General features: G+C 42.5%; 1 protein-coding gene across 3 annotated transcripts in view; it reads left to right on the top strand.

Moving 5' to 3' along the window:
* The window catches only part of RAD50 (RAD50 double strand break repair protein), a 209,603-nt gene that overhangs the window by 8,367 nt on the left and 173,720 nt on the right, over positions 1 to 27,516 (top strand). For 2 of the 3 annotated variants that reach the window (XM_072957363.1, XM_072957364.1), the window contains 2 exons: positions 4,244 to 4,359; positions 4,467 to 4,558. In XM_072957363.1, coding sequence (XP_072813464.1) covers positions 4,492 to 4,558 — 67 coding nt within the window. In that variant the 5' untranslated portion in view covers positions 4,244 to 4,359; positions 4,467 to 4,491. The remainder of the gene's footprint in view (positions 1 to 4,243; positions 4,360 to 4,466; positions 4,559 to 27,516) is intronic. The other variant, XM_072957365.1, reaches the window with a different exon arrangement.

The raw sequence follows: 27,516 nt of genomic DNA, 5'->3' as shown, positions 1-27,516 counted from the left end.
CTTGAAGTTAGAAACTACTCCGTTGCCTAGCAATAAGGGATTGGTACAATAAGGGATTGGTACAATAAGGGATTGGTAAGTGATTTTGATAACATCCTATGATGGAATAGTGCCAAATTTTTAAAAAGTGTATTTAATGACATGGAAAAATTATATACTGTTAGATAAAACAAAGCTGTTACAAAAGAAAAATACATACAGTATCCTAATACTGTGTAAAAGAAGGGGTGTGTGTGTGTGTGTGTGTGTGTGTGTGTGTGTGTGTATGTATGTATGTGTATCTCAAAAAAATATTGGCAGAAATATTTCCGAATAAGTTATCACTCGTCTGTTGGGAAGTTTTTCTGGTTTCCATTAATAAACATGTTACTTTTGTCATGTTTTTCTGGTTTCCATTAATAAACATGTCACTTTTGTCATCAGAAAAATACTATATACATATAACTATTTTTAAATTAAAAGTTGTTTTGAAGTATAACTGATTTACAATATTGTGTTAGTTTCTGGTGTACAGCAAAGTGATTCAGTTATACTTATATATACATATTCTTTTCCATATTCTTTTCCACTATGGTTTATTACAGGATATTGAGTATATAGTTCCCTGTGCTATTCAGTAGGACCTTGTTGTTTATCTATTTTATATATAGTACTATATCTGCTAATCTCAAACTCCTAATTTATCCTGCCTTCATCCCCTTCCCCATTTGGTAACCATAAGTTTGTTTTCTATGTCTGTGAGTCTGTTTCTGCTTTGTTAAATAAGTTCATTTGTGTCATATTTTAGATTCCACATGTAAGCGATACCATACGGTATTTATCTTTCTCTTTCTAGCTTGCTTCACTTAGTATGATAATCTCTAGTTCCATCCATGTTGCTGCAAGTAGCATTATTTTATACTTTTTTATGGCTGAGTAGTATTCCATTGTGTATATATACCGCATCTTTTTTCCATTTACCTGTTGATGAACATTTAGGTTGCTTCCCTGTCTTGGCTATTATAAATAATGCTCCTATGAACATTGGGATGAGTGTTTTCAAATTAGAGTTTTTTCTGAATATATGCCCAGAACTGGGAATGCTGGATCATATGGCAACTCTATTTGTAGTTTTTTAAGGAATCTCCATACTGTTCTCCATGATGTTTTCACCAATTTACATCCCCACCAGTAGTATAGAAGGGTTCCCTCTTCTCCACACTCTCTTCAGCATTTGTCATTTGTAGACTTTTTAATGATGGCATTTCTGACTAGTGTGAGGTGGTACCTTATTGTAGTTTTGGTTTACATTTCTCTAATAATTGCAATTGAGCATCTTTTCATGTGCCTATTAGTCATCTGTCTGTCTCTGGAGAATTGTCTATTTAGGTCTTCTGCCCATTTTTTTTTTATGGGGTTGTTTTTCTTTTTGTTATTGAGTTGTATAAGCTGTTTGTATATTCTGGAAATTAAGCCCTTGTTGTTCTCATTGTTTACAAATACATTCTCCCATCCTATAGGTTACTTTTTGTTTTGTTTATGGTGTGCAAAGCCTTATAAGTTTGATTAGGTCCCATTTGTTTATTTTTGCTTTAATTTCTGTTGCCTTGGGAGATTGACCTAAGAAAACGGTATGATTTATGTCAGAGAATGTCTTGCCTAAGTTCTTATCCAGGAATTTTATGGTGTTATGTCTTATCTTTAAGTCTTTAAGCCAGTATGAGTTTATCTTTGTGTATGGTGTGAGGATTTGTCCTGACTTCCATGATTTATAAACAGCTGTCCAGCTTTTCCAACACCACTTTCTGAAGAGATTGTCTTTTCTCCATTGTATATTCTTGCCCCCTTTGTCAAAGATTAATTGGCTGTAGGTGTGTGGGTTTATTTCTGGGCATTTCTGTGTTCTCTATTCTGTTCCATTGATCCATATGTCTGTTTTGGTGCCAGTACCATGCTGTTTTGATTACTGTAACTCTGTGGTATTATCTAAAGTCTGGGAGGGTTATGCCTCCAGCTTGGTTCTTTTTCCTCAGGATTGCTTTACTCTCTTTCTTTTATTCTGCATTATCCCACTGACAATTAAATTTCTACATGTTGGATATAATCATGGTTCTGCTTCACCTAGATTGAAGATACATGTATTTAAATATAGATGTCTCCTCCCCAGGATTACAAAGTCTCTCCATTAGGAAGAAAAAAATGGTTCACTGCAAGTCCAAATGCTTGGCAGAAACAACTGCTACTTTTTGCCTAGTAGAAATTCCAAGGATGTTATTCTTAGTACTTCTTAGAGTTTGTTCCTGGAAACCCCTGTACTCCTTTGTGGGAATGGAGTTAGCAGGTCCCTGTTAAGTGAGCAAATGATGTCTCTATCTGGAGGTGATCTTACAGCCATAATACAGGCTTCTTCCTTCTACAAAGAGTGGTGGGCTCTGCCCAGGGTGAGTCAGCCAGGTCCTGAGCCTGAGGAAGGCCTTCTGCGGCATTCCAGTTATGTCTGCCTTGTTGCAGCAAGACCTTTGCCTAGCCAACTCTTCACCTCCTGGTGTCCTTCAGCTTCTCTCCACCTCACTGCCACCGCTGTGGTTCACAGTCTCACATCTATTGCTGGATAACATAGTGACCTCCAGCTGCTCCCTGCCTCTCCTTCCCTTTACCTCTAGTCTGTGTTTTACGGAAGCAAGTGTTTATTAGTCTACTGCTGCTGTAACAAATTACTACTCAGTGGCTTGAAACAATCCAAATTTATTAATTATGGTTCTAAAGGTTTCAGCAAGGCTGTTTTCCTTCTGGAGACTCTGGAGGAGAGTAATTTTGTTGACTTTTCCAGCGTCTGGAGGCTTCCTGTATTCCTTGGCTCATGGATGCTTCCTTCATCTTTAAAAGTAAAAAATGTGTCTTGCACTTCTTCTTTAGTTAAATCTTCCTTTGCCTCTCTCTTATAAGGACACGTGATTACATTGGGCCCACTGGGATAATCCAGGATAATCTCTCCATCTCAAGATCCTTAATAACATCTGCAGTGTCCTTTTGTTGTGTAAGGGACTATACTCAGCTTCTGAGGATTCAGACATTGACATCTTTGCAGGGCCATTACTCAGCTTACCACATAGTGTAATCTTTTAAAAACACACATCAGCCACATTACTCCTCTGCCTTAGGCGCTTGGTGGTGTTACAGGTCTCAGAGGATAAGGACCTCTCATGGCTAGGAGTGCTATACAAGGGCCCACACCCCTTCTCCACCTCCCCTGCCTCCTCCCTGTTCTGCCTCTGGTTTGCTGTCCAGGATCCACGCTTTACACCTGATCTGCTTTTTACCAAGGATGCTTCACCTCTTCACACTCATCCCAGGCCTTCCTGAGGCTCCAGACAAGGTCAGACTTCCCTAGGATGCTCTTAATAGGGATCTGTGCCATTCTGCCATAACACCTACCACAGGTTAATATCTTTGCATTTATTTAGGTGATGATTTGGTTTTATGCGTCTCCTATGTAAGTAACTACTCCTTTCAGGCAGGGACCATGTCTGTTTTTTTTTCCCATCATTGCATCCTGCTTGTTGTAGATTGTTAATAAGCACTTAGGAAGGAATGAATAAATGAATGAGTATTAACAGCATTATCATCACTCTCTGTCCCATTTAACTTGCTTTTTCTTCTGCACAGCATCTATCACCTCTTCTATTGTGGTCTCCCTCTACCAGAATGGAAGCTCCACGAGAGCAAGGACCTTGTCTTTTGTGTTCATGCCTCTATTCCCAGGTCCTAGAGCAGTGTCTGGTCCATCATAGGCACTTGATAAATACTTGGGGAGTTAATGCTCTGTAGGATGCTTGGAATCTCTCACAGAGTTGTCATTCTGACCCTTCTTTGTAATTGAATATTATCAAGCTCTTCATTTTAATTATTCAGCCTAACTTAATAATCAGGCAAATTGGCAAAGACCTCCTAAAACATGAACCTGTGTTTTGAGGATTAAACGAGTTAGTAAATACAAGTCATTCGGAGCGCTGCCTGGCACTCGTGAGCCTGTGTGAGGGTCTGCTGCTGCTGCTGCTGCTAGCAAGTACTTGAGCCCTCAGTTGTTTAGAAATTCTACTGTCAGCGTTCTGTGGTGGGATCCTAAACACACAACTGAGGACTCTTGTTCTTTGCACCAGGACAGGACCCAGGTCTTCCAGCTGCCCGGGAACAGGCCCAGGCTGGGGGCTTCAGGTAGGTGATTTGAGCCATAATTTGTGTTTTTTTCTTGTTTTGCCTGCAGATGGCAGTAGGCCCTGGACTTCTCTGCAAAGCAGGCAGTCCTAAGGCTGGACAGCAGAGAAACAAGAAAATGGACTCCCTTCTCCTGAAAACAAGAAAGCTAGCCACTAGCCACGGGTGAGTATAGAGCTTGAGCTTTTCTCTACATTATTTCTTTTTTTTAGCATAGGAATCAGTGTAAATCACAGTGTTCAATTTTGAGATACTTTGTTGATTTTTCACAGTTTATAAAAACCAAAAGCAGTGGCAATGAAACCAGAAGTACTACTAGAATGTTGCAGAGGCGTTGAAAGGCAAGGGGGCCATCCTGTGCACTGTGAGTGTGGTGTCTCTTCCCTTCTGTAGTTTGGGCCTGTCCCCTTTGTCATCCATAGAGCCAATACCCACCCAGACAGGTCCCTTTAAATTCAACAGGTGTGTAGTAAGTTGGCAGTGTGAAGTGTTCTTTGTAGGGACCTCGTGGTCCTTCTTCCAGTTGTTCATAGAGTGATCTGTTCACGTTCTGCCAGAGAATCATCCCTGGCCCAGCAGAGCCCAAAGTTTTTGTCTGTTTGCCCTGACCTTGTGGCTCCCTTGGAGGGCTTCTCCCTCTGATCTTCCCCTCATTCTAAAGCTGGTAACTTCTCAGCTCTAGTTTATTGATCCTAAGACCCCATTAGTGCTGCAGTCTGAGCAGTTGCGTAGGGATTATTTATGTTCTATTTCAACCCCATTTGTTAGCTTTGCCCTCCACAGACAATAATTCTAAGTTTCATATTTGGGAATAAGGGTACTTTCTGTCTTTAATTCTAAGGGAAACTATACCACTTCTTGGAATTCTAATGAGGGGTTTAGCAAAGGCCCTCCTTGGTTTTCAGCAACTGCTAGATTTGGTAATGTCCTTCCCCTAGCTGCAGCCTCTTTAGGGCCCTGCCTGGCAAGGATTCTGTGACATCTTCCCTCAGTGTCACAAGTCTTTCTTTGCAAGGAACTTGATCCCTTGTCCTTCGCCCCAACCAATGCCAACTTTTCCCCAAGCCTCTCTGCATTAGGCTGTATTCTCCACAGTTTACATCTTATTTAATCTCCATATAGACTTGATCAAATAGGTGATATTATTCTTTTGTTACAAATATGGAAACCAAGACTCAGAGATTAAATAATTTACAGAGCTAAAATGGATCAATCCAGAACCCAAGGTCTCTGTAGCTCTTGCCTCTTATCAGAAAGTGAGGCTGACCACCGATGGGTAGAAGATGAATTACATTTGTTCTCGTAGACTTGAAAAAGGAATTAAGTGAAATGAATGGGAAATAACATTATAATCTCTGAACAACCTCTATCTCTAAATTTACTATCCCAATTTTACCTAATACTATTTTTCTTTTTTCTTTCATTTAACCTAAATTGTTGGCACACTCTGATAAATTTTTATTACTTTATTACCTTTATTACTGTCTGCCTTATGTGCATCATTATTTGTACCAGTTGATGCAAGGTAGTTTTATTGCTCATTTGAAGGACCTGTAATCTCCATTAATCGGAAAAGTTTGATTTCAAAAATTTGAAAAGTCTTCCTGTGTACCCAGGAGGTTTGTGCCCTGTTTGAGGACACACACACTGACAAACCCTGAGCTCCCTGAACATAACTGTCTCAGCCTAGTTATAGTAACTGATGCAACCTAAGTCTCAGTTGTTGTCAGAATTAACTGTTTTATAAACCAGGTCACTCATAAGTACCTGATGATATGAATATTTAAAAATATTACAGTTAAAATTGTGGTCAGTGAAAGAAAAGCTGTCCTTTGTCCTGTGGGATCTTCCTGAGTGCTGCTTTGGGCATTTATTCTCGGGCTACTCAGGACAAATAGCCCCAAGGACATACTAACTCTGGGTGTTTCAAACTGATAGACTTACACAATATCACTCTCACAAACAATAGGTACTAACTTGTGATTGTAGGGTGTTTTTCCCTTGTCCTCTTTTTTTTATTTTTTATTTTTATTTTATTAAAAAAATTTTAAAATTTATTTATGTATTTATTTTACAATATCATATTTTTAAAATTGAAGTATAGTTGATGTATAATATTATATGTTACAGGTATACAATATAGTAATTCAAATTTTTAAAGGTAATACTCCCATTTATAGTTATCATAAAATGTTGGCTATATTCCCCATGTTGTACAGTACATCTTTGTAGCTTAGTTTATATCTGATAGTTTGTGCCTCTTAATCCTCCACCTCTGTCTTGCCCCTCCTCCTTCCCTCGCCCCACTGGTAACCACTAGTTCCTTCTCCACATCTGTGAGTCTTTTTCTTTTCTGTTATATTCACTAGTTTGTTGTATTTTTTTAGATTCCACATGTAAGTGATACTTTACAGTATTTATCTTTCTTTGACCTATTTCACTTAGCATAATGCCCTCCAAGTCCATCCATGCTGTGCACCAGAAACTAATACACATTTTAAATCAACTGTACTTCAATTAAAAAGCAAACAACCAACTAATCAACTCATTTAAAATATGGGCAGAAAAACTGAACAGACGTTTTCCAAAAGAGGAAATACAGATGGCCAACAGGAATATGAAAAGTTACTCAACATCACTAATATCAGAGAAATGCAGATCAGAATCACAATGAGACATCACCTCATACCTGTCAGAATGGCCATCAGCAAAAAGAACACAAATAACAAATGTTGGCAAGGATGTGGAGAAAAGGGAACCCTTGTACACTGTTGGTGGGAATGTAAATTGGTGCAGCTACTATGGAAAACAATATGGAGATTTCTCAAAAACCCAAAAATAGAACCGCCACATGGCCCTGCAGCTCCACTCCCAGGCATATATCCGAGAAAAACAAGAACATTAATTCAAAAAGATACATACACCTGGCTATTAACAGCAACATTATTTGTAATTGCCAAGATATGGAAACATCCCACGTGCACATCAACAGATAAATGGATAAAGAAGATGTAGCATATATATGTAATGGAACACAACTCACCCATAAAAAAGAAGGATATTTTGCCATTTGTGGCTCTTCATTCTCTTTCTTTTTCACTTCAAAAACTAGAATTTTATAACTGGCATAAACATTTCCATTGCATCAAAATCAACAAGATACCTAGAAGTAATCTTAACCAAGGAGGCTGCCTATACTCTGAAAACTATAAAACACTGATGAAGGAAATTGAAGATGATATAAAGAAATGGAAAGATATCTTGTGCTCTTTGATTGGAAGAATGAACATTATCAAAATGGCCATACTATCCAAAGCAACCTACAGATTCAGTGCAACCCCTGTCAAAATACTCACGACATTTTTCACAGAATTAGAACAAACAGTTCCAAAATTATATGAAACCATAAAAGATCCTGAATTGCGAAAGCAATCTTTTGTAGGTCTTTTTTTTTTTTCCTTCTTCTATTTCTTCTCATTGTTCTCTTATGGTCTGATGACTAGAGAAGTTCCTTTAACATTTGTTGTAAAGCTGGTTTGGTGGTACTGAATTCTTTCAGCTTTTGTTTTTCTATGAAACTTTTGATTTCTCCATCAAGTCTGAATGAGAGCCTTACTGGATAGAGTATTCTTGGTTGTAAGTTTCCCCCTTTCATCCCTTTAAATATATCGTGCCACTCCCTTCTGACCTGTAGAGTTTCTGCTGAAAAACCAGCTGATAACGTTATGGGAGTTCCCTTGTATGTTATTTGTTGCTTTTCTCTTGCTAATTTTAATATTTTCTCCTTATCCTTAATTATTGTCAATCTGATGACTATGTGCCTTGGTGTGTTCCTCTTTGGGTTGATCCTGTGTGGAACTCTCTGCACTTCCTGGACTTGAGTGACTGTTTCCTTTCTCAGGTTGGGGAAGTTTTTGGTTATTATCTCTTCAAAAATTTTCTCAGGTTCTTTCTCTCTGTCTTCTTTTTCTGGGACCTCTATAATGCGAGTATTAGTGTGCTTCATGTTGTCTCAGAGTTCTCTTAAACCATCCTCATTTTTTTCATTCTTTTTTCTTTTTTCTGTTCTGCAGTAATGATTTCCACAAATCTGTCTTCTAGCTCATTGATCCATTCTTCTGCCTCATTTGGTCTATTCTTGGTTCCTTCTAGTGTTTTCATTTCAGTAATTTTATTGTTCAACTCTGGGTATTCTTTATATTTTCCAACTCTGCTAAAAACTTCACTCTGTGCATCTATACTCCTCTTGAGTTCTCTGAACAGCTTCATTGTCATTGTTTTAAACTCTCTCTCAGATAAATTGCCTGTCTCCTCATCACTTATTTCTTCTTCTGTAATATTATCTTGTGCTTTGGCCTGGGAAATATTCCTCTGCCACCTCATATTGTCTGTCTTTCTATTTGTATTTTTAGGTAGGTTAGTTAATGTTTCTCATCCTTGGAGAAGTGACCCCCTATGGGAGACCTCCTATGTTTCCCAGCAGTACACTCCTCTCTTGTCACCCAAGGGCCAGGGTCCAGCCAAGTCCCAGTGTAGAATCTGGACTGTGTTTGTGAATTCCTTCCACAGGCTTTGGGATTGTTGTTTTCTTATTTTTGTTATCTGCCCCCTGGTGGATGAGGCTGGACTAGAGGCTTATGCAGGTTTCCTGGAAGGAAGAGTTGGTGCCTGCCCACTGCTGGGTGAAGCTTGTTCCTGGACCTCTGGTAGGTAGGGCCATGTCCAGAGGTGTTTGTGGCTCAGGAAGTCTGCTAATGGGTGGGGCTGTGTTCCTATCCAGTATGTTATTTGGCCTGAGGCTTCCCAGCCCTTAACCCTATAGGCTGTTGGGTGGGTCTAGGTCTTGGTGCTAATGATCCAGTCAAGATGTCAGTCTCCAGGAAAGCTCATGTAGGTGAACACTCCCAGATAAATGTCTGCCACCAGCTTTTATGTCCCCTGGGTGAGTCGCAGCCTCTCCTACCTCCCCAGAAGATCCTCCAAAACCAGCAGGCAGGTCTGACCCAGGTTCCTATGAAATCACTGTCTCTGCCCTTAGACCTGGCGCACACAAGATTCTGTGTACACTTTCCAAGAGAGTAAAGCTTCTGTCTCCCCTAGTCCTGTGGAGATCCAGGAGTTAAGCTCCACTGGCCTTCAAAACCAGATATCCTGGGGTCTCCTCCTTTTCCCAATGCCAGAACTCTGGGCTGGGGAGCCTGACATGGGGCTCAGAACTCTCACTCCTGTGGGAGGGCCCCTGTGACTTAATTATTCTTCAGCTTGTGGTTCGCCCATGTGGGGGCTATGGGGCCCAATTTTATCACGAGCACGCCCCTCCTACTGTCCTGCTGTGGTTCCTTCTTTATGTTTACAGTTGAAGATCTTTTTTGCTAGGTTCCAGTTTTTTCCCCTGATGGTTGTTTAGCAGCCAGTTGTGGTTTTGTTTTAGTCATGAGGAGAGGTGAACTTGTGGTCCTACCACTCCACCATCTTGACTGGAAGTCTGTCTCCTTGTCCTCTTTTTTTAAAGACTGCTTTATTGCCATCTATCCCTCATACTGTACAATTCACTTCTTTAAAATGTGCAATTCACTGGTCTTTAGGAAGTTCACAGAATTATGCATCCATCAATGGAGTCAATTTAGAACATTTTCGTTACCCAAAAAGAAAATCTTTACCCCTAAATTATCACCTCCCCAATCTCTCCATTTTCCCCAGCCCCTGGCAGCCACTAATCTACTTTCTGTCTCTATGGATTTGCCTATCCTGGATCATTTAAATAGAACCATACAATATGTGGTCTTTTGTGTCTCGCTTCTTTCACTTAGTGTGAAGTTTTCAAAACTCATCCATGTTGTAACATGTGTCAGTACTCCTTTCCTTCGTTGCCCAATGATACTCTATTGTATGAGTAAACCACATTTTGTTTATTCATTCATCATTTGATGGATATTTGGGTTGTTTCCATGTTTGGGCTATTATGAATAATGCTGCAGTGAACATTTTGAGTATGGTTTTGCATGGATTGTGTTTTGTGACTCTAAGCTGTAGTAGCAAACGCTGTCTTAAAAATTCTGAGAAAGGAAAAGAACTAAGATGATATTGTTTGAAATTTAAAGAGACAGTTTTTTTGTGTAGATGTAGAATTGTATTCAAAAAGATTGTCTAATATGAGGTTAAAATCAGAAGGTATTAAATTTAATTCTCCGTATTACTTGAGCTTTCTAAGTTCTGTCTTTTAATACCCTTGCTTAAGAAAACGTAAGAAATATGTGTTAGTCTTTAGGTCTCACTTAAAATAATGTGGAATTAGTTTGGAGAGTTGTGCAAGTATTTTTTCCAGATGTATTTAGCAAGTGGGTGGGAGAATTGGAGGCATGGACCAGAGAGAGGAATAGACAGGAGGAGAATCTGGGGTAATGTTGGTTCAGCGTCCCCAGGGCCCACCCTCCTGGCCACAGGGCACTGGCTTACTTAGTGTGTCTATTGTTTGCTATCTGGGTGATGTGCTTCACAGCTGAGTGCCTCTGTGTCGTTTCACTCTGCTTCTGACTCACAAAGTTCTGGTGTTGGGCTGTTGGTTTTTAGTAAAAGCAGGTGTTAGGAAGAATATGTTGAAGGGCGAATCAGCCCCTAAGGGACTTTGATAGACATAGTCCTAAAAACATTTCCGGGCTGTTTGTTGTTTTTTTTTTTAAACACCAGTTAACAGTTTTCAGTTTAACTGTGTTTTCCTTCCTGAAGTCTAAGTGAGAATAGTTCTTGTGATTTATTCTATGCACTGTTCTTAGGGAGTTCCTCTACTTGTCAAGCTTGGATTGGAGATAGAGGTTGTTTGGTTTTTTACATACAAACCAAGTATGTAGAAATAGGAGTGATTTGAGTTTGTCTCCAATTTAATTTGTTTCTATACCTTTATTTTCCTTCCCTTGGGTTATATAGAGGTAGTGTTTGGGAGCACTTTAACTGAATTCTAACTTCAGGTGAGTCAGTTAGCAGAAATTTTTATTTATTATTTAATATGTAGTTGAGGGAGACATCACAAGAGAAGAGGCAGTTGCCCTTAAGGAACCCATATTCTGGTTGGAGAGTCAAGACTTTTTCCTGTCTGTTAACATGCAATACTGACACCAGCGAGTGCCCAGAAAAACCCACATCAGGGAAGACTTCGTGAGACCTGTCCCTGGGCTTTGGTAGACTCAGGTGGGAGAGAAGGTGGGTGGTGGCTCCAGGTGCACAGGTGTGAGAAGGAGCAGGAGTGTCCGGAAGAGTCAGAGGGACCATACTGGGTATTATGGGTTGACTGGATTTTGGTGGTGGTGGGATTTGACTGTGAAGCCAGAGAGTTTGTCTTTAATATTATAAAGAATAGGAAGTAAAGACATTTGAACTGGAGGACAAGCTTACTGTTTAAAGCAGGGACTTTTGTTTCCATTTTACACCTGAGAAAAGCAGTGCTTTTCAAATAGTGTCTTTTCAAATGATTCTTTAGAATCACATGGCTGGTGGAGGTTGGATCTGCCACACCACAGAGTCTACACACACGCTCGCCACCGTGCTGGCCTGTGTTATCTGCAGAGTACACACAGCTCTTGGTATCACCAAGGCTTCACCCAGCTCTGACCTCGTGTGACCCTCTAAGTCTATACATGACTGCATTTGTTTGTTAGCGTCACTCCCTGGGCTGAACCGGTCTAGGAGAGACGAGGACTTTGGGTAAGTCACCTCCCAGCCTATCTGAAGCCCTAGGAAACCAGGGGCAGGAACCCAGCCAGGCCTCCATGGTCTGTACAGCAACAGTCCAGACAAGTTCCAAGAGATACAGAGACTGTCAGGGGAGTTTTGGAGCTACAGGTCCCCAGGCAAGTCTTCTCTCCAAAGTGGGAGCCACAGGGCTGATCACAATCCGGGCAGGGTGACAGCACAGCTGCAGCCATAGCACAAGTTGACACTTGCTACTACCCTGATCCTCCAGCACAGGCAGGAGAACACAAGGACTTGGTTTGTATTGCAGTTTTCCATTCATTCCTTTGTTTATTCTTGCATAGAGTATTCAGCAAATAGTTAAGCACTTAAAATGTACCAGGCACCACTTTGGGCAGTGGGCTTACAGCAGCAAGCAGAACAACCCAAGTCCCTGCCCTCATGGAGCTTGCAGTCTGATCTGGGAGACAGGCAGTGCTTAATACTACTGTCAGGGAGCAATAGGTGATTTTGAGGAAGAGTGAAGCAGTGAGAAGGGATAGAGTGACAGGCCAGTCCAGGAAGACTTTTCTAAGGAGCGGGTATTTCAGCAGAAGCCTGGGTGAAGCCAGGGAGCAAGCAGTGTGAATGTGTGTGCTCCAGGCAGAGGAAAGAGCAAGTTCATTGCCCTGAGATGGGATTGTTTGCAGAGCCAGGAAGGAGGCCAGAGCACCAAGGAGCCAGGAGGAGAGTGGAGGGAGCAAAGGCAGCAGAGGGAAGAGGGGCTAGCCACACAGCCTTGCAGGCCACTGTAGGAAGGTAGGATTTTGTGCTTGGCCTAGCTCTAAAGTTTGGTTTAAGCATTGTTCCTGGCTTTTTGACCTCTAAATCTGCAGCCCTCCCAGTGAGCGTTTTTATCTACTTAGTATCTTTGTGTATAGTCCTTTTCCTGGCGGTACTAACCCCTATGAGTTCTGTTGTCTGCAGATGTGAGCCCTGTGTGATAACAGAGCTTTGCCAAGAGAGGGAGGACCAACTACATTTAGAACTCAATATTGACCAGCTTTGTGGTGAAATAAAATTTGTTCTAAAGGTTACAATAGATTTATTTGAATATTATGTTAAAATGTTTAAATTTCGTTGGAGGGACTCCACTTTGACACAAATGGTCCTTTTATCATCACTGTACCCTCCTCGAGGATCCAGGAGGCCTATTTCTGTCCCCTCCTCACCTGCCAGCTGAAGGCCTAAGCTGGCCACCGTTGCTTGACCTTTCTGATCTCACTTGTAGAATTTGGCTAGTCATGGCATTCTTGCCCAAGGGGAGGGAGGCAGGAAAAAAATGACTTACTGAGAGTCTTTCCCATCTTGGAGGTCTCAGATTCTATGGACAGATTCCATAGAATATCTTTCAAGGGATTAGGGTTATACCTTCAGTTATGTCCAGGGAGTTGTGATTTATATTTGTATCATGCAGCAGTCCCCCTTTTTCTGCTTTCAAAACATTTTTACAACTGTCGTTGATCTGTATGAAGTAACTCTGCATGCCACAGTGGTGAAGAACTTAGAAAAACAGACATAATCCTGAGAGCCAGATCCACCTTTACTAACTCTGTCACTGTGGCCATGTTCCCTAACTTCCCTGTTCCTCCAGTTTCCTGAAAATGGGAGTGAATATAGTACCTGCCTCAAAGGATGTATATAATGATTCATCCAGCATAAGATCTGGCTCAGAGTAAAACCTCAGTGAGTATCAGCTTCGATGATGACTATGTGTAATTATTCCCATTTAACAGAAAAGAAAGTCTAGACCAGGGAGATCAGGTGGCTTGCTTAAGGTCACATGGAGAGTTAGAAGAAAAGCTGGACATAGGAGCCACAGTCTGTGGAGTCCCAGGCCAGTGCTTTCTCTCCAGGATTCACTTTAGTCTCCAGAAGAAAATGCTCACATGCAGAAACAGTTCTGAGTCCACTCCTTTGGTAGCTGGTTCTGGCTATTGTAGGGGATTGAGGGACAGGGCTTCCTCAGCACACAGGACCCTCAGTCCTGGGCATTAAAATCCCCTCAGGGAGGGGCATCCATGGTAGCAGAAACAAGGAACCTCCTTCTTTGTTTTCTGAGAGGCAGAGTGGGGCTGGGGGTGATGTGCTTCCAGTACTCCTTTTCCCCATTCCCTACGCTTGCCTGGTCCTGGTCAATCCTGCATCACCCCCTCCCCCGCCCCTTCCCTGGTGCTTCAGAGACTGAACCTGAAGTGGAGAGGGGGTTGGAGCAGATACGCAGGTGGCAGGTGGGTACTCTAGAACTCTCTGACCCTGAGCAAAGCTGGGCCTTCACTCTGTGGCAGGATTCTGTAGCTCAGGCCTGCAAACTGGGTAAGGAGGAGTTTCCCTAAGACTCTTTAAAAAAAGAAGCCTAACTTTCGCCCTGTGGGGCAGATGCCTTTTCCATCTGCCCTGGTTATGCTGTCGCCTGAGGACTGCTCCCACTATTCTTATTTACACAGTGGTGGCTCCTGTTCTTAGCAAAGTAGATTTAAGGACTACCCAAGTGGGTTTTCCCAAGAAATGGACAGCTCTTAAAATTTTGCTTCAGATAGTATAGCCCAGTAGAGAAGTCCACAGTCAGTTAAGCCTGGGTTTGAATCCCAGCTCTGCTTCTTTGTGTGTGTACACAGGTGAGTGGGGGTGTACTTGGGAAATTATTTAACTTCTTTAACTCTGTTTATAGTCTAAAATGGGAACAAGAATATCTACCTCAGAGATTTGCACTATGAATTAAATAAAATAACTTGCTTGAACCACTTAACATGTCCGTGGCCCATGGTAGCTATTTTTATCAACCTTGTTATTCTTTTTTTTCCCATCCTTGTTATTCTCATTAAGCATATCAGCAAGCTCCACCAGTCTGTGGGTGGAAAAGCTTTCATGTATGGCTTAGCCTCATGTGCGCTGTACATCTGCCATGACTCAGGATCCTAGAATGACTGAGCCAAAGACTTCAAACCTGCCTTTGCTCTACTGTTATTTGCAGTCATTTCTCTTATCCAAGGTGGGTAGTCAAGTTTCTGCTAATGTGTAATGCCATGCCATTTCTTTCCCTGTTTCTTTTCTGTTTAATTCAGTGTTCTAGAAAGAAAAAATAGTCGAATAGCTAAAATGTACTGAGGATTTCATACTAAAAGTTTTACGTGTACTATCTTCTTTAATTCACATAACAACCAAATGAAGAAAGAGGTTAAATGATGTCTAAGGCTACACTGCTTTCATGCAGCAGACTGAAGATTTGCTAGTCCAGTTCCAGAGCCCAGAAGCAGCCCTGTACTGCCTCCCTAAATAGGGCATTGGTTGGTTTTGGTGGCCTTGAGAGATCAGGTAGTCTGATCTATCCCCTAACCCTCTTTCTGTGTGTCACAGAGGGGGAAATCTGTCCCATTTTAGAAACTTTCCTTAGAGCACTGTGGCTCTTCCTTTGGTAGCCATTTCAGGGTCTGCAGGGACAGTGACTTCTTTCTTAATCTCCTTGTAGTGTCTCCTTGAGGCCAGCTGTCCATCCTTGAGGGTCATTTGAGAGTGTGCTCTGTCCTTGGGTGGACATGCAGACAGTGAGTGTAGTTCCCCTGGCATGCAGGTGGTGGGGCCTTCTGCCATTCTGTGTGCATGGCATCCAGTGCAAGCATGGCCAGACATTGACCCTGTCTGCTCCAGCCAAGTTGCTGGACCACAGCTGACTCCTTCCTCCCAGGTCTGTATCCACTTTGCTCTGGGAGCAGAGAAAGTGGCTTGTGGGCCAACTGGATCGCCTGAGAAGCTGTGTGGCCGTGTGCAGTCTGGCCTGCAGTCCCTGGGGTAACTCAGGAATTGGTGGGAGTGGATCTGCTCTAGTCACAACAGCCACTGAAGGGTTATCTAAGGAGCTTTGACACCTGAGAGCCAACATAGCCCCTGGGGATTCCTTCATTCAGCTAGCATTTATTGATCACCTATAGTGTGCTTCAAGAGGTCATGTGAAAGAGATGTCAGACATGAGCGGGCAGGGCCACCACTGGCCACCAGAGAGCTCCACTGCTCTCAGAAGTCTCTGAGGCTGGCAGAGGAGCCAGGTTGGCTATGTTGCTGTTTATCTGAGCCGCTTCTATGACAACCAGGAGATAAATACCTGAGGTCAAGCAAATCCTGGAGCAAGAGTAGTGTGTCTGGATAAGGTAAGGCCTGTGCTGTGATTTGGAGACTCTTAAGTGACCAGAATCTTCTGGGTTGCCTATTCAGTATGTTTAATTTGTTAATTAATTAATTAATGCCCCACTCTATTCCAGAAAGGATTCAGAGTCACTCCGTTCAGCAGGTGTCTTAGAGGGAAGATGGTATTCTAAGCTTGCTCTGAGTGAAATGTTGGGGTTTAGGCCCTGGTGAGTCATTTCCCAGCTCAGCTCCATGCTCCCAGGGCTGGCTCCCTGGGAAGCACAGCCTTTACTTCCAAAGCTGCTTTGCGGCGATCACCTCCTGGTTCCTTTGCAACAAGTGGCCCCAACATCTTCCTGCCTTGAAGCAAATCATGTGACTTAAGAGAAGTAAATCTGACCTCAGTTACCAGGTGCAAATATCAGTCACTGGGAGTAACCAGGAGGCCAGCGTCCCTGGTCGTTTCAGCCTCTGGTGTTAAACATTAAGAGTGCACTGTTCAGGGTGTGATAAAGGCTGTCTCTCACTGTTTATGATTTCCAGTAAATGAAGGGACTTCAGGGAAGGGCTAGGGGCAGGTGAGAGACTCCAGGCCAGGCCCTCTGCTGAGCTGGCAGAGCAATTTCTGCAGGAGCAGAGTGACAGGAATGCAGGCCACAGCTTCTCAAGGCTAGCCTTGTTCTATAGCAGAGCCAGAGAGCCATGCTGCTCAGCCACATGAGGCAGAGCCAGCTTCTGTACCCACCCAGGTAGCTACTCTCAGGGTGGTGATATGGAAAGAGGAAGACTTTTCTTAGTGTGCTGACCACTGCACTTGCTTCCTGCTGGATACCAGGCCAACTCGGAGCCCTGGGCATATTCTTTCAGTCTGGGAAATGCATGGCTGGAGCTGCTCTCACAGAGAACTGGAAGAGAATTTTTAACATCTTAAGCCTATAGATACATGGGCCAAGATTCCTTAGCATCTGGTCATAAGGAAGCTGTAGGCAGGCAGCATACCCCACCTTGGCCTAGGAAGGGAACTGAGGTTCCCCCCACCACCTGCCCTCTAATGTCATGAGGGAGACCCTTCTCAGTTTCTCTGGGGCACCCAATCCAACAGCAAAGAGAGAGGCATACATCAAATTAAATCATAATGAAGTAAAAGTAACATGTGTTTGTTTAACAAATACATAGTGAACACTCCACTATGTGGCACCCACTTTGTTAGATACTGGGCATACAGCTGTGAATAGACAAGGTCCCTGGTCACACGGAGCTTATAGTACAGTAGTGGAGATAGAAAATAATTAAACAAACACATAAATAAAATTTCAACACTATCAGTAATGCTTGGTAGCAAATTAAAATACATTGATGTGTAATCAAGTGACTGAGTGCTTGTACTAGGTGGCCAGAGACAGCCTCTGAGGAAGTGGTATTTAAGAGGAAATTCCTGAAAAAGAAGAAGATTGAAGAAAGAGCAGGTGAACAATCATAAGGTTACCTGCCCTGACTGCTGTTGGGGCAGGAGAGCCAGGGTGACAACAGGAGAAGAATGTTCTAGGACAAATAGTTTGGTTACTTGATGTTTTGGGGTTTGTGACACTTCATTTCTTATTTTCTGAATTATTCCCTGAACATTAATTCAGTAAACCTTTATTGAGTGCCCTCTGTGTGCCAGGTACTCTGCAGAATGGTGGTAAAACCAACATAAGTATGTCAGATTCCCTCAAGAGGTTTTCAGTCTGTTGGGAGAGTTAGGCCAGGAAACCAAGACAGTGTGGTAAATGCTATGAGTGGGAGAATCAAAGAGGGTTAACGGGAACATACAGAGGGACTTCCCTATCCCTGTGGGCATTGAACGGAGGAGACAAGTCCAGTAAGGCTACCTGGAGAAGATGGCACCAGAGGGGTCTTGGAGGATGAGGTGAAGTTAGCCAGGTAAAGAAGACAGAGTGTATGTTCCAGGCAGAGAGTGGCCTGAACAAAGTCCTGGAGGGAGAGGGTTAGCACATGTGAGAAGGATGCTCGAGCAGAACAGGTAGCCAAGAATGCTCTACTCTGAAGCCTGTATCAGATACTCAAGAATACCTTATGGTGTTAAGACAGATTCCTAAGAGGCCAAGTCAGCAGCAGGAAAAGGCTTAAGGAAAGGATGCTCAGGTTCATGAGCTCAGACTACTTACTATCTGGTCCTCCCTTCCCACCGGGAGTCATCCATGGGAAGACCAACTCACTTCAGGCAGTCTTTCCCAAATCAGAATAGAAGATTCACCTGAACCAGGCACACAGATGGGGGCATGCAAGTGTTTGACCATCCTTGTGAACAAATGGATTTTTTGGTTTTGGAGGAAAGGGGACACTGAGATAAAACCTTTTAATCTATAGGTAAGAGCAAGATTTTGTATTTAGGGCAAGGAGACCTCTTTGCATCCTTGCAAATCTCACTAGGCTTTCTGGCAAGTCTCACTAGGCTGTAAAATGGTGAAAGCACTGTTATTACTTCCCAGTAAATTCATAATTTGTTCATAAACTAAGATAATCCTATGTTCATTCCAGCCTGAAGGGAACATATAACTTTCTCCCATCTTTTCCTCCTACCTTCTCCCCTTGTTTTGTTTCTCTCTCTCTTGTCCCCAGCCCCAGAGACCCTGGTTATCTTTTTTACACATTCATTGCACCCTCAAACCCCTCCAATGTAGATAACAGGACTGTATTACTTGTAAGTCACCTCAGTCATTCGTGACCTGTTAAAAACCGGGAAGTAAGCAGTAAGTAAAAAAGGCAGCCAAAAGGAAAGCAGTAAGTAAAAAAGGCAGCCAGAAAGAAAGCGAGAGAGAGAGAACCAAAGTTCAAAATGAATTAACATCTATTGAGGACTTGCGGACTTACTATGTTCAAGGCACTGTGCTAAGCTCATCACATTCTCTATTTTATTTAATCTTCCCAAAAGCTCTTCCGTTTTCCCCTCCAGATCTGCTCTCCACCGTCTCCACCTGCTCTGTGCCCTCTGAGGCTTACCTATATGCACTGCATCACTATCTACTTTGCCTCTAGCTTCTGGCTAGGTTTGGCTAACGGGGAGTACTGGCAGGAGATCAGTGAACACAGGAAAACTAGGTCAAGAATTTATTCCCCTGGGTTGCCTTTGGGTCACTGCAGGCCAACCGCATCCTCCAGCAGCACCCACAACTCCAGCCAGACACCTGTTCTGACACCTTTTCTGACTCCCTTACCTCTTCCCTTCCCTCACACCTTCAGGCTAGAAGTGGTAACGGCTCCCCACTGTTGCTAGCCCTAAAGTGCTTCACTAACCCTTGCTAGTTTCCTTAAACCCTTCCAATTTGAGTGTGCCATCTGTTTTTACATGACCCTGACAGTATAATAAACTTTATGAGGTAAGCACAATATTATCCCCATTGTAAGACAAGGAACCTGAGGCTTAGAGACATTTAATAACTTATTCAAGAACACACAGGTGGTAAATGGTAAAGGGTTCAAATCCAGATATTCCTGATACACGTGACTAAGCACATATGTTTAATCATTATATCACATTGCTTCCCAGGCACTAAAGACCCCTTCCCCAGACTCCATTAAGTATCTATTTGCTCTTGTATTTTGTTTCACGATACACAACCATTTAAAAAGAGCAAAAATTATAAATGGATACTAAAGGCAGGCTTTCAGGTAAATAGTGGGAAGTGACTGGTGACAACCTAAGATGGAGAAAAGGCATAGCGACTACTGGAAATTGGCCTAAGAACATAAGAAGCTTTCAGAGTCCATACTTGGCCATGTCTTCTCTGCATTCTGAGAGATGGAAGCACTAACATTATAGTCCTCTGGAGTCTGAAGTAAAGTTCTGAATTTGCCGAAAGAGTTAACTTGGGGTTGCCAAATTCTCCCTGACACTGGTCCTTATTTTAGTGGCCGGTTTTCATGCTTAGTTTTTGACACCCCAAGCACAGGGCAGAGCTTTTTAGTTCTGAAACTGCTGATTCAGTTTGCATGAGGATATTACTTTTTAAGGAACTTTCAAAAACACCTAAAATTTAATTTTAGCCATAGTTTAATTACAGAATCCCTAGGTGCAGAATTTTCTCCACTTCCCAGCATTTACAGCATCTCACATCACTTGGTGTTGGAGGGAGACTCTGGGGAGAAGGACCAGGAACCATTCAGCAGGTGGAAGGGCTTACCCTGGGATTCTATTTGTGGGCTGCTATATGGAGGTTGTTATTAAGGTGGTCAGATCCAGAGTGTCCTCTTGATGGCTTGTCTTGCCAGCCCTTTAAGATCTTAGCAGGAGGAGACTATAACAAGGCTACTTTACATTGATTTATTAGTAAAGTTGACAGTTTTAAAATCTTTTACATTTGTGTTTCTTTTGAGAATTCTATTCACATGTATGTTAGGAGCTGCTAATTGCTTTCCAATATCCATTACCTCCTCTTTCTCAGTAACAAATCTAATTTTTAGCTGAGCCCTTTGCCACCCTGCTAAAAGGCTATATTTCCCAGGCTCCCTTGCCACTAGGTATGGCCATGTGACTGAGTTCTGGCCAACGAGATGTAAGTGTCATGTGGGACTTCAAACAAGTCTCCTTAAAAGGAAAGGGATGTGCCCTTGTACCTACCCTCTCTTTCTCCATCTAACTTCCTTAAATGAGGGCACGATGACTAGAGCTCTAGCAACCAGCATGGACCATGAGAACTGCACCCTAGGGATGGAACAGAATGAGCTGGAAGAAGCCTAAGTCTCTAATGACTACTGGAGCCACTGTATACTAACCCTGAACTGACAAGCTGCAAACTCTTCTTCTTAATGTGAGAGAGAAAGAAACTCCTATCTTCTTTAGACCACTATTATTTTCTGTTACATGTAACTGAATCACATTCTGATCAATACAAAATGCTCTGTTACCTACTGGAGCATTTTTTCCCATTACTTACTTGTGTTTTTTAACATTTGAAGGATATTTCCTCTCTGTAAATGTTGTGAATATTCTCCCCATTTTTACTTGCCTTTTGATTTTATTTGAGTTTTGTTTTTAAAGGATAGGTTTTTATTTTTAATGTTAATTTTTATAGACTTTTAAAATGCTATTTGCTTTTGTATTTAAAGTCCTTTTCCATTCAGATCAGATAAATATTTACCAATTTTTTTAGGGTTTTTTTTTTTTAAATTTCACTGTTTATATTTAACATTTTAGTCCATTGGTGAGTGCTGTTGGTAAGTTTTGAATCTTTTGTAGGTCATGAGTTTTTAGCCCTGGCTGCTCTCCTGAGCTGTAGGGCAGGAGCCAGTGTCACTTACATTTCTTCTCATTTACACTACCTGGCCTGACCCTCCACACTCAGGCCAGCACACTCAGCACACATCCCCTCTCCTGCTCCTTCCCCTACCCACTCCTCTTCTGTGGGTCATCTACCTGTTACCCAGGATAGCACTATGGGCTTCTTCTGGAACTTCTGTCTTTGTTACCCTGTGTTCAGCTCTGTTCCAGTTCATCTCTAATTCCTGTTTACCTAGACCAGGCCATTGACAGATTTCTCAACTATACAGGAGTTTTTATTATTTTCTCTCTGGATAGGAAATATGAAGAATTTTCATATATTTTTTCTGGGTAGATATGGAGCTTTTTAAATTCAAATTTTGTTTTCTTTCAAGAGAAATGAACCCTGTTTATCACCTTAAAATTGGAAAATACAGAAAAGCACAAAACTAAATAAAAATAAGACCCAGAATCTATTACTGGTACTTTTTAAAAACATAAAAAGTAAAAACCTTCTACCCTGAGAAATAACCCCTATCAATAGTTGATATATCTCTTTACAGACTTATTTATACAAGCAAATGTCGAAGATATATATATGTACGATTTTGTGAAAATTGGATCATGCTGTATATTTGTTCAGCAATTGGGTTTTTACAAATAGCAATATATTGTGTACATCTAAGACAGTACAAGAAAACCTACTACATTCTTTTTAAAGGTTGCATAGTATTATTCCACTGCATGGATATACCATTTTTTGATCTTCCCTCCTACAGATAAACATGGAGTTTTCCCAATGTCATGCTAACATATATGAGGCTACTGTAAACATCCTCATCCTTATACTTTCATGTGTTTGTGCTAGTGTTTCTAGAAGATTTCTAAAATTGGGATTGTTGGGTTAAAGAGTATACACATTGTAAATTATATATGCTGCTGGTTTCTTCTTGTTAAAAGTTTGTAGCAGTAGGTGCACTGTCCTTTTAAATGGTCCTTTCACCACCCTGTGAAGGAAGGAGAATTGGGTAGGAAGATCCTCTTACTGTGCTGCAGCTTTAAGATCATCTCAGTTAGCTCAATGGGAAGCTCCAACACAAAGATTGCGCATTAGCAGACTCCCACTTTGAGAAGAAATGGACAGGCCCAAGCACCCCTGCCATAATCAGCCATTGGCTGGGAACTTCCTAGGAGGCAGTGGGGCCTTGGCTTGAATGACAGGTATGGCTGATGCTGAAGCTGCAGGCTCACACTCCATATAGCAGCTCCTCTGAGTGACACTTATCCATGGCTGTCAGAAACTGCAGCCTGCCTTTTATTTCCTCCTTCCTGCTCTCAGACCCCATGCTTTGGTGCCACTGGCCTCACTACATGCCATCCCCCACATGACCCACTGTTCATACCACCCTGCCTCCCAACCCTGACCTTCGCTCACTCATTTCTTTCTGCTTGGAATGCCAGTTCTTCCCAGCTATGCCCATCAAAATCCTAATATGTTTTCAAATCCCAACTTAAATAATCACCTCTCATGGTCACCTTCCCTGATCCCACCATGCAAAATTAATTGCTTCTTGTGCCTGTGGTGCTATTTGTAGATTAGTGCTTCCCAGGTTGGATTATTCTTAGCTGCTCTTTTCTCAGATTCTTATCCCTTCAGACTTCAAAACCTAGGACAATATAGGTACACAGTAAACGTTGACCTGCTCCTCTCAAAATGCTTAAAGGTTGGAGAACTCCAACCCCTGGAATGGTAGGAAGCACACAGCCAGTGGTCAGTAAATGTTTGTTGAATTGTCTGGGGCCTAATGTGGGATAGACAAGGTGGGCCAAAGGGTGCTAGGGAGAGATTGTTTACTGCTGTTAGGGATCACATGGTTTGGTACCAAGTCAGAGTTTTAAGACTAGAGCATGTCTTTTCTCTGTTTATGTTTTCCTCCATGATTTGGAAAGACCCCAATGGTTTTTTTTTTTTTTAAGTCATCATTTTATTTCCTCTGGTCAACAGATGGAAACTTTTTGAGGGGCTTCCCTTTTTCAAATACATTTTTATGTGTTGGGATTTTGCATTTCTTCGTCACTTATTCTCCTTATGGATATAAGAAGAGCCATTAAGATGCCTGGGATGAGATCTCCAGGTCAGATGAGTAATCATTCTCTAACTGGGTGTTCATAGAGTGGAGAGAGTTGGAAGGGATAGAAATATTTTTCCTCTTCCTCTTTCCCACACCTATCAGTTAAAGAACTTCCCTGGGAGGGGACCTGTGGGAAATGGCTGAGGGTTTCCTGGGTGAGCATAGTAGGGCTGACATCAGGGCTTGGTAGGGATAGAAGGGGGTGGAGAGAACAAGGGTAAGAACTGCTGACCCAGTCTCTCCACCCTCCTTTAGATATCCCTTGGCTACCTTCCCTCAGCTGAAGGAGGTTAGGGCTGGGGTGGCCACACCCTGGACACCCTCCTCAACCTCTCCAAGCTGTCAGGTCCTCAGGAGAAGCACTAGGGTTTTCTCATCAACGTGTGAGAGCCGTATGACTCTGCCTTCTCTCCTAAGGTGTTGTCAGTATAAGTGGAAGCAGGGAGGTTCTAGGGTGAGACCTCAGCTGCTACTGCTTGTTTGGCAGTGGTTATGAATACTTAGAGGCTTTGTATTATCAGGAAGCCTGTACTAGGACCAGGGTTCTTATCTCTGGGTCCATAGGCTCATCTTCATGGGCTGTGAACCCACCGTCTCCCCTGAAATAGTATTAAGTTGTACATTTGGTGGAGACATAGCTCTCATCCAATTCTTACTTACCAGAAAAGTCTGTGATCCAAACCACTGCTTTAACCCAAAGAACAGTCTTTCTAATAAAAAAGAGGGTGTTTTCCTACAAAATCTGGATTATAGCTGCAGTGCCAACACTGAGTAGTGGAGCCCCCAGGGTGATTCTAGAAAGAAGCCCAAATCATCACCTTCACACTGTGATTGTCCCCCAAGAAGTTTGCATTCCCCTTGTAATCAGAGTTTGAGGTTTAGGGACCATAGGATTCAGTTGGTACAGGTCCAGAGAGCTGAACCCCTGAGTACTGCACCAAGTGGTCTGACATCCACCTCCAAGAAGGACAGCCTGGAGACAGAGCTGACCCTGCAGATGTGTGGATGGGGAGGCCATAGTAGGCATGGAAGGTCTATGAAAATAGAATATTCACAGGCTTTTAAAAATGCATTCCAGCATTATCATGCTAAAAACCCCTAAAAACCTGAGTTCTGGGCAGATTTTGGTCTCCATTTCAGGGAGACAGTTCTGATGTTACAAAAGCACAAAATTTTAATGTGACAGCCTCTCCAATTTTGACAGCCCCTCTACTTTTATTTTTTAAGTCCTGGCCACAATTATAAATAGGGAACCATTTCTGTTGAGACTTCCCAAGAATTACATAAACAGTTTGGTTATATTTTTTTAAACAACGGTTTCTGAAAACACTGAAAAAAAAATCCCACTTATTTAACAGCGTGATGCCTGAGCCAGCCTTGGGAGTCCCTGGGAGGCCTTGCAGAATCACTTCCTTCTGGCTGCAGTGGGGGCAGGGCCCTTGCTTGGTCATGAAGCTCGTGCTTTGAGAGGGGAAAAGGAGACTGAGCAGAGGAGGAAAAGCCTGGTGCAGTAGAAGGGAGGAGGCCTCAGATTGCTCCTCGTAAGGGCAGTTGCTGTGTCTTATCACCAGCAGAGAGTAGGGACCCAGGATGCAGACATAGCTTTTCGGAGGTCGTGACCCTTTGGTGGGGGGAGCATGTGCTTCAGGCATGCTCTTCCTATTTGAGGATTGATATAATGGTAGAAACAGGGTTCCCGGGCCCCTAAGTCACAAGGAGAATCTCTCCTTTCTATGGTATTAGCAGTCTCAGTGGCCTTGAAGGTTATCAAACCTGAGGGGCTGGGCTTCAGCTGAGAAATGCCAATGCCTTTTTTGACACATCCTAGTCACCAACTCCCGTCACCACTTAAGTAGACTTCAAAAAGCCATCTAGAGAGAAAAACTGGTCTTCCACACCTGTGGGAGTTGCTGAAAGGATAGGAAGAAGGCCTCCTGCTTCACTGTCATCCTCCCCACCGCAGATTTCAACTATCTCTGTTTTGCTATTAGAAATATGTTTTAAGTTAAGCATTCTCTTTCCCCATGTATTATTTTGGAAGTGCAGTTAGCTAAAGATGCATAAGTCATTAGTGGAAATTAACTTTATCAAACTGATGTGCTCTATTTAAAGAGGGCTTGGTCTGGTGGTTCTTAGCCTTTTTAAGGTCACACACTGCTTTCAGAATCTGAGGAAGTAAGTAGACCCTTTCCTCAGAAAAATGCACAAACATCCAGAATTGTACATACCATTTGTGGATTTCAGGGACCCCTTTATCCTACCCTGGAGTTCTGAGTTCTTATGAGAGGATGATAAATGGGAAAAAGTAGTGGTGAGGAGTGGGGAACCAGGACAAACAAGGAATCTGGGTGCTGCTGCTAGAGATCACTTAGTGGTTTTCCCCAGGACCAGTAGTATGAACATATCAGAAATGAATGTCTCATCTGGCTGTGGTCACTGCCCTGCCCTAGAGAGAAGGTAGGCTTCTGTGGGCAGTGATGTTGGGAACCTGTGCACCACATCTCTGAGCTACTAAGATCATGTGTGGTATATATCCATGAAACTGGTTGAGGAGAAAACTGCCCTGGGGGTGCTGGAATTGGCTTTCTGCTGGAGAAGGCAGAAGGTGGCTTGTGTTCATCTGGTAGGTGGGGGGATCCTCTTGGCAAGGTGACAGGGGCCACCAGCCTGCTACCCCCTAGCAAGAGAGGTGGGGGCTTCGTCACTCCAGACTACATACTCATAACCTTGAGTCTGAGATCTCTTTTCTTTGGGGAAGTCAATTTTATGAGGCAGCTTGTGATTCCCTGGGTATTGTTCTGTTCAAACTGGGGGAAACATGGGGAAAGTTTTTGGATCTAGATTTCATCTGAAAGCATCACAGGGGATTTTGGAAGTGAGGCAGCATAGCGAAACAAGCATAGCGATCATTTGTAGTCCCGTGCTTGTTATGCGAAGCTCCTCCTGTTTGTGGTGACTCAGGAGGGGAGAATTTCCCCATCTTGAGCCAGCTGGACAAGTGTCAACACAGCTTTCTTTGCAGGCTGTGGCACAGAGGAGGAAGAGTAGGGCCTGGACTGGGGGAGCCCCCAGGGTTTTGGGGACTGGACCCAGTTTAGCACACATGAAAAGGGATAGTCCTTCTCTTGATCCAGACAGCCAGAGTCCTCCTGCCCCACAGAGCCATCCTCAGACCTGATACAGCACCCCATCCAAACTGGGCAGCAACACCTTCTTGTTGAACTGATCAGGGGCTCACCTCTCACCTATATCACGTCATAGAACAAAGCCCAGGCTTTGCACGTCACACTCAAATGGGCACACCCTCATGGTCAGATGCAGTCTTTCTGCCACTCATCATCAAACTTTGTCCTTCCTTCACATGTTTGTTTTTTAAATATTAGTTATTTTTGTTATTATTTCTGTTTACTGAATTTCTTGACATTAAAATAAATATTTCTTAAACAGAATACAAAAATACTAGTTATAGATGAAAAGAAAGATAAATTGAGCTTTCATGGACTTCTGTTCATCAGAAGATGCCATTAAAAGAATGAAATGGCAAGCCACAGGCTCATATTTTCAGTAACATAGCTGGCAGAGGACTTGTATCCAGAATATATAAAGAACTCTTGAAGGTCAATAAGAAAAAGACAGACAAAATCTGCAGAAGTCTTGAGCTTCTTAAAAGTGAATATCTAGATATCCAGTAAGCAAATTAAAGTTTATAAGATACCACTATACACCACCCCAAAAGACTAAAACCTAAAAGATTCATAATGCCAAATATTGGCAAACTCTCATATGTTGCTGGTAGGAATATAAATTTGAACATTTGGAAACTTGGAAAACTGTTCAGCGGGATTTACTAAAGCTAGGATTACACCATCCCATAAACCATCAGTTCCACTCCTAGGTATATGCTCAAGAGGAATGAGTGCATATATCCACCAATGTCTGTAGTTTTCCCACTCAACAAGGCCCCAGACTGGAAACAGCCCAGATGTCCATCCGGAACAGAATGGATTGTGCCTGGATTGGGAGAATCAGTGTTGTTAAAATGGCCATACTGCCCAAGGCAATCTACAGATTTAATGCAATCCC

Source organism: Vicugna pacos, chromosome 3 (genome assembly GCF_048564905.1).
Source record: "Vicugna pacos chromosome 3, VicPac4, whole genome shotgun sequence".
Lineage (NCBI taxonomy): Eukaryota > Metazoa > Chordata > Mammalia > Artiodactyla > Camelidae > Vicugna > Vicugna pacos.
This window is presented reverse-complemented; position numbering and strand designations above follow the sequence as displayed.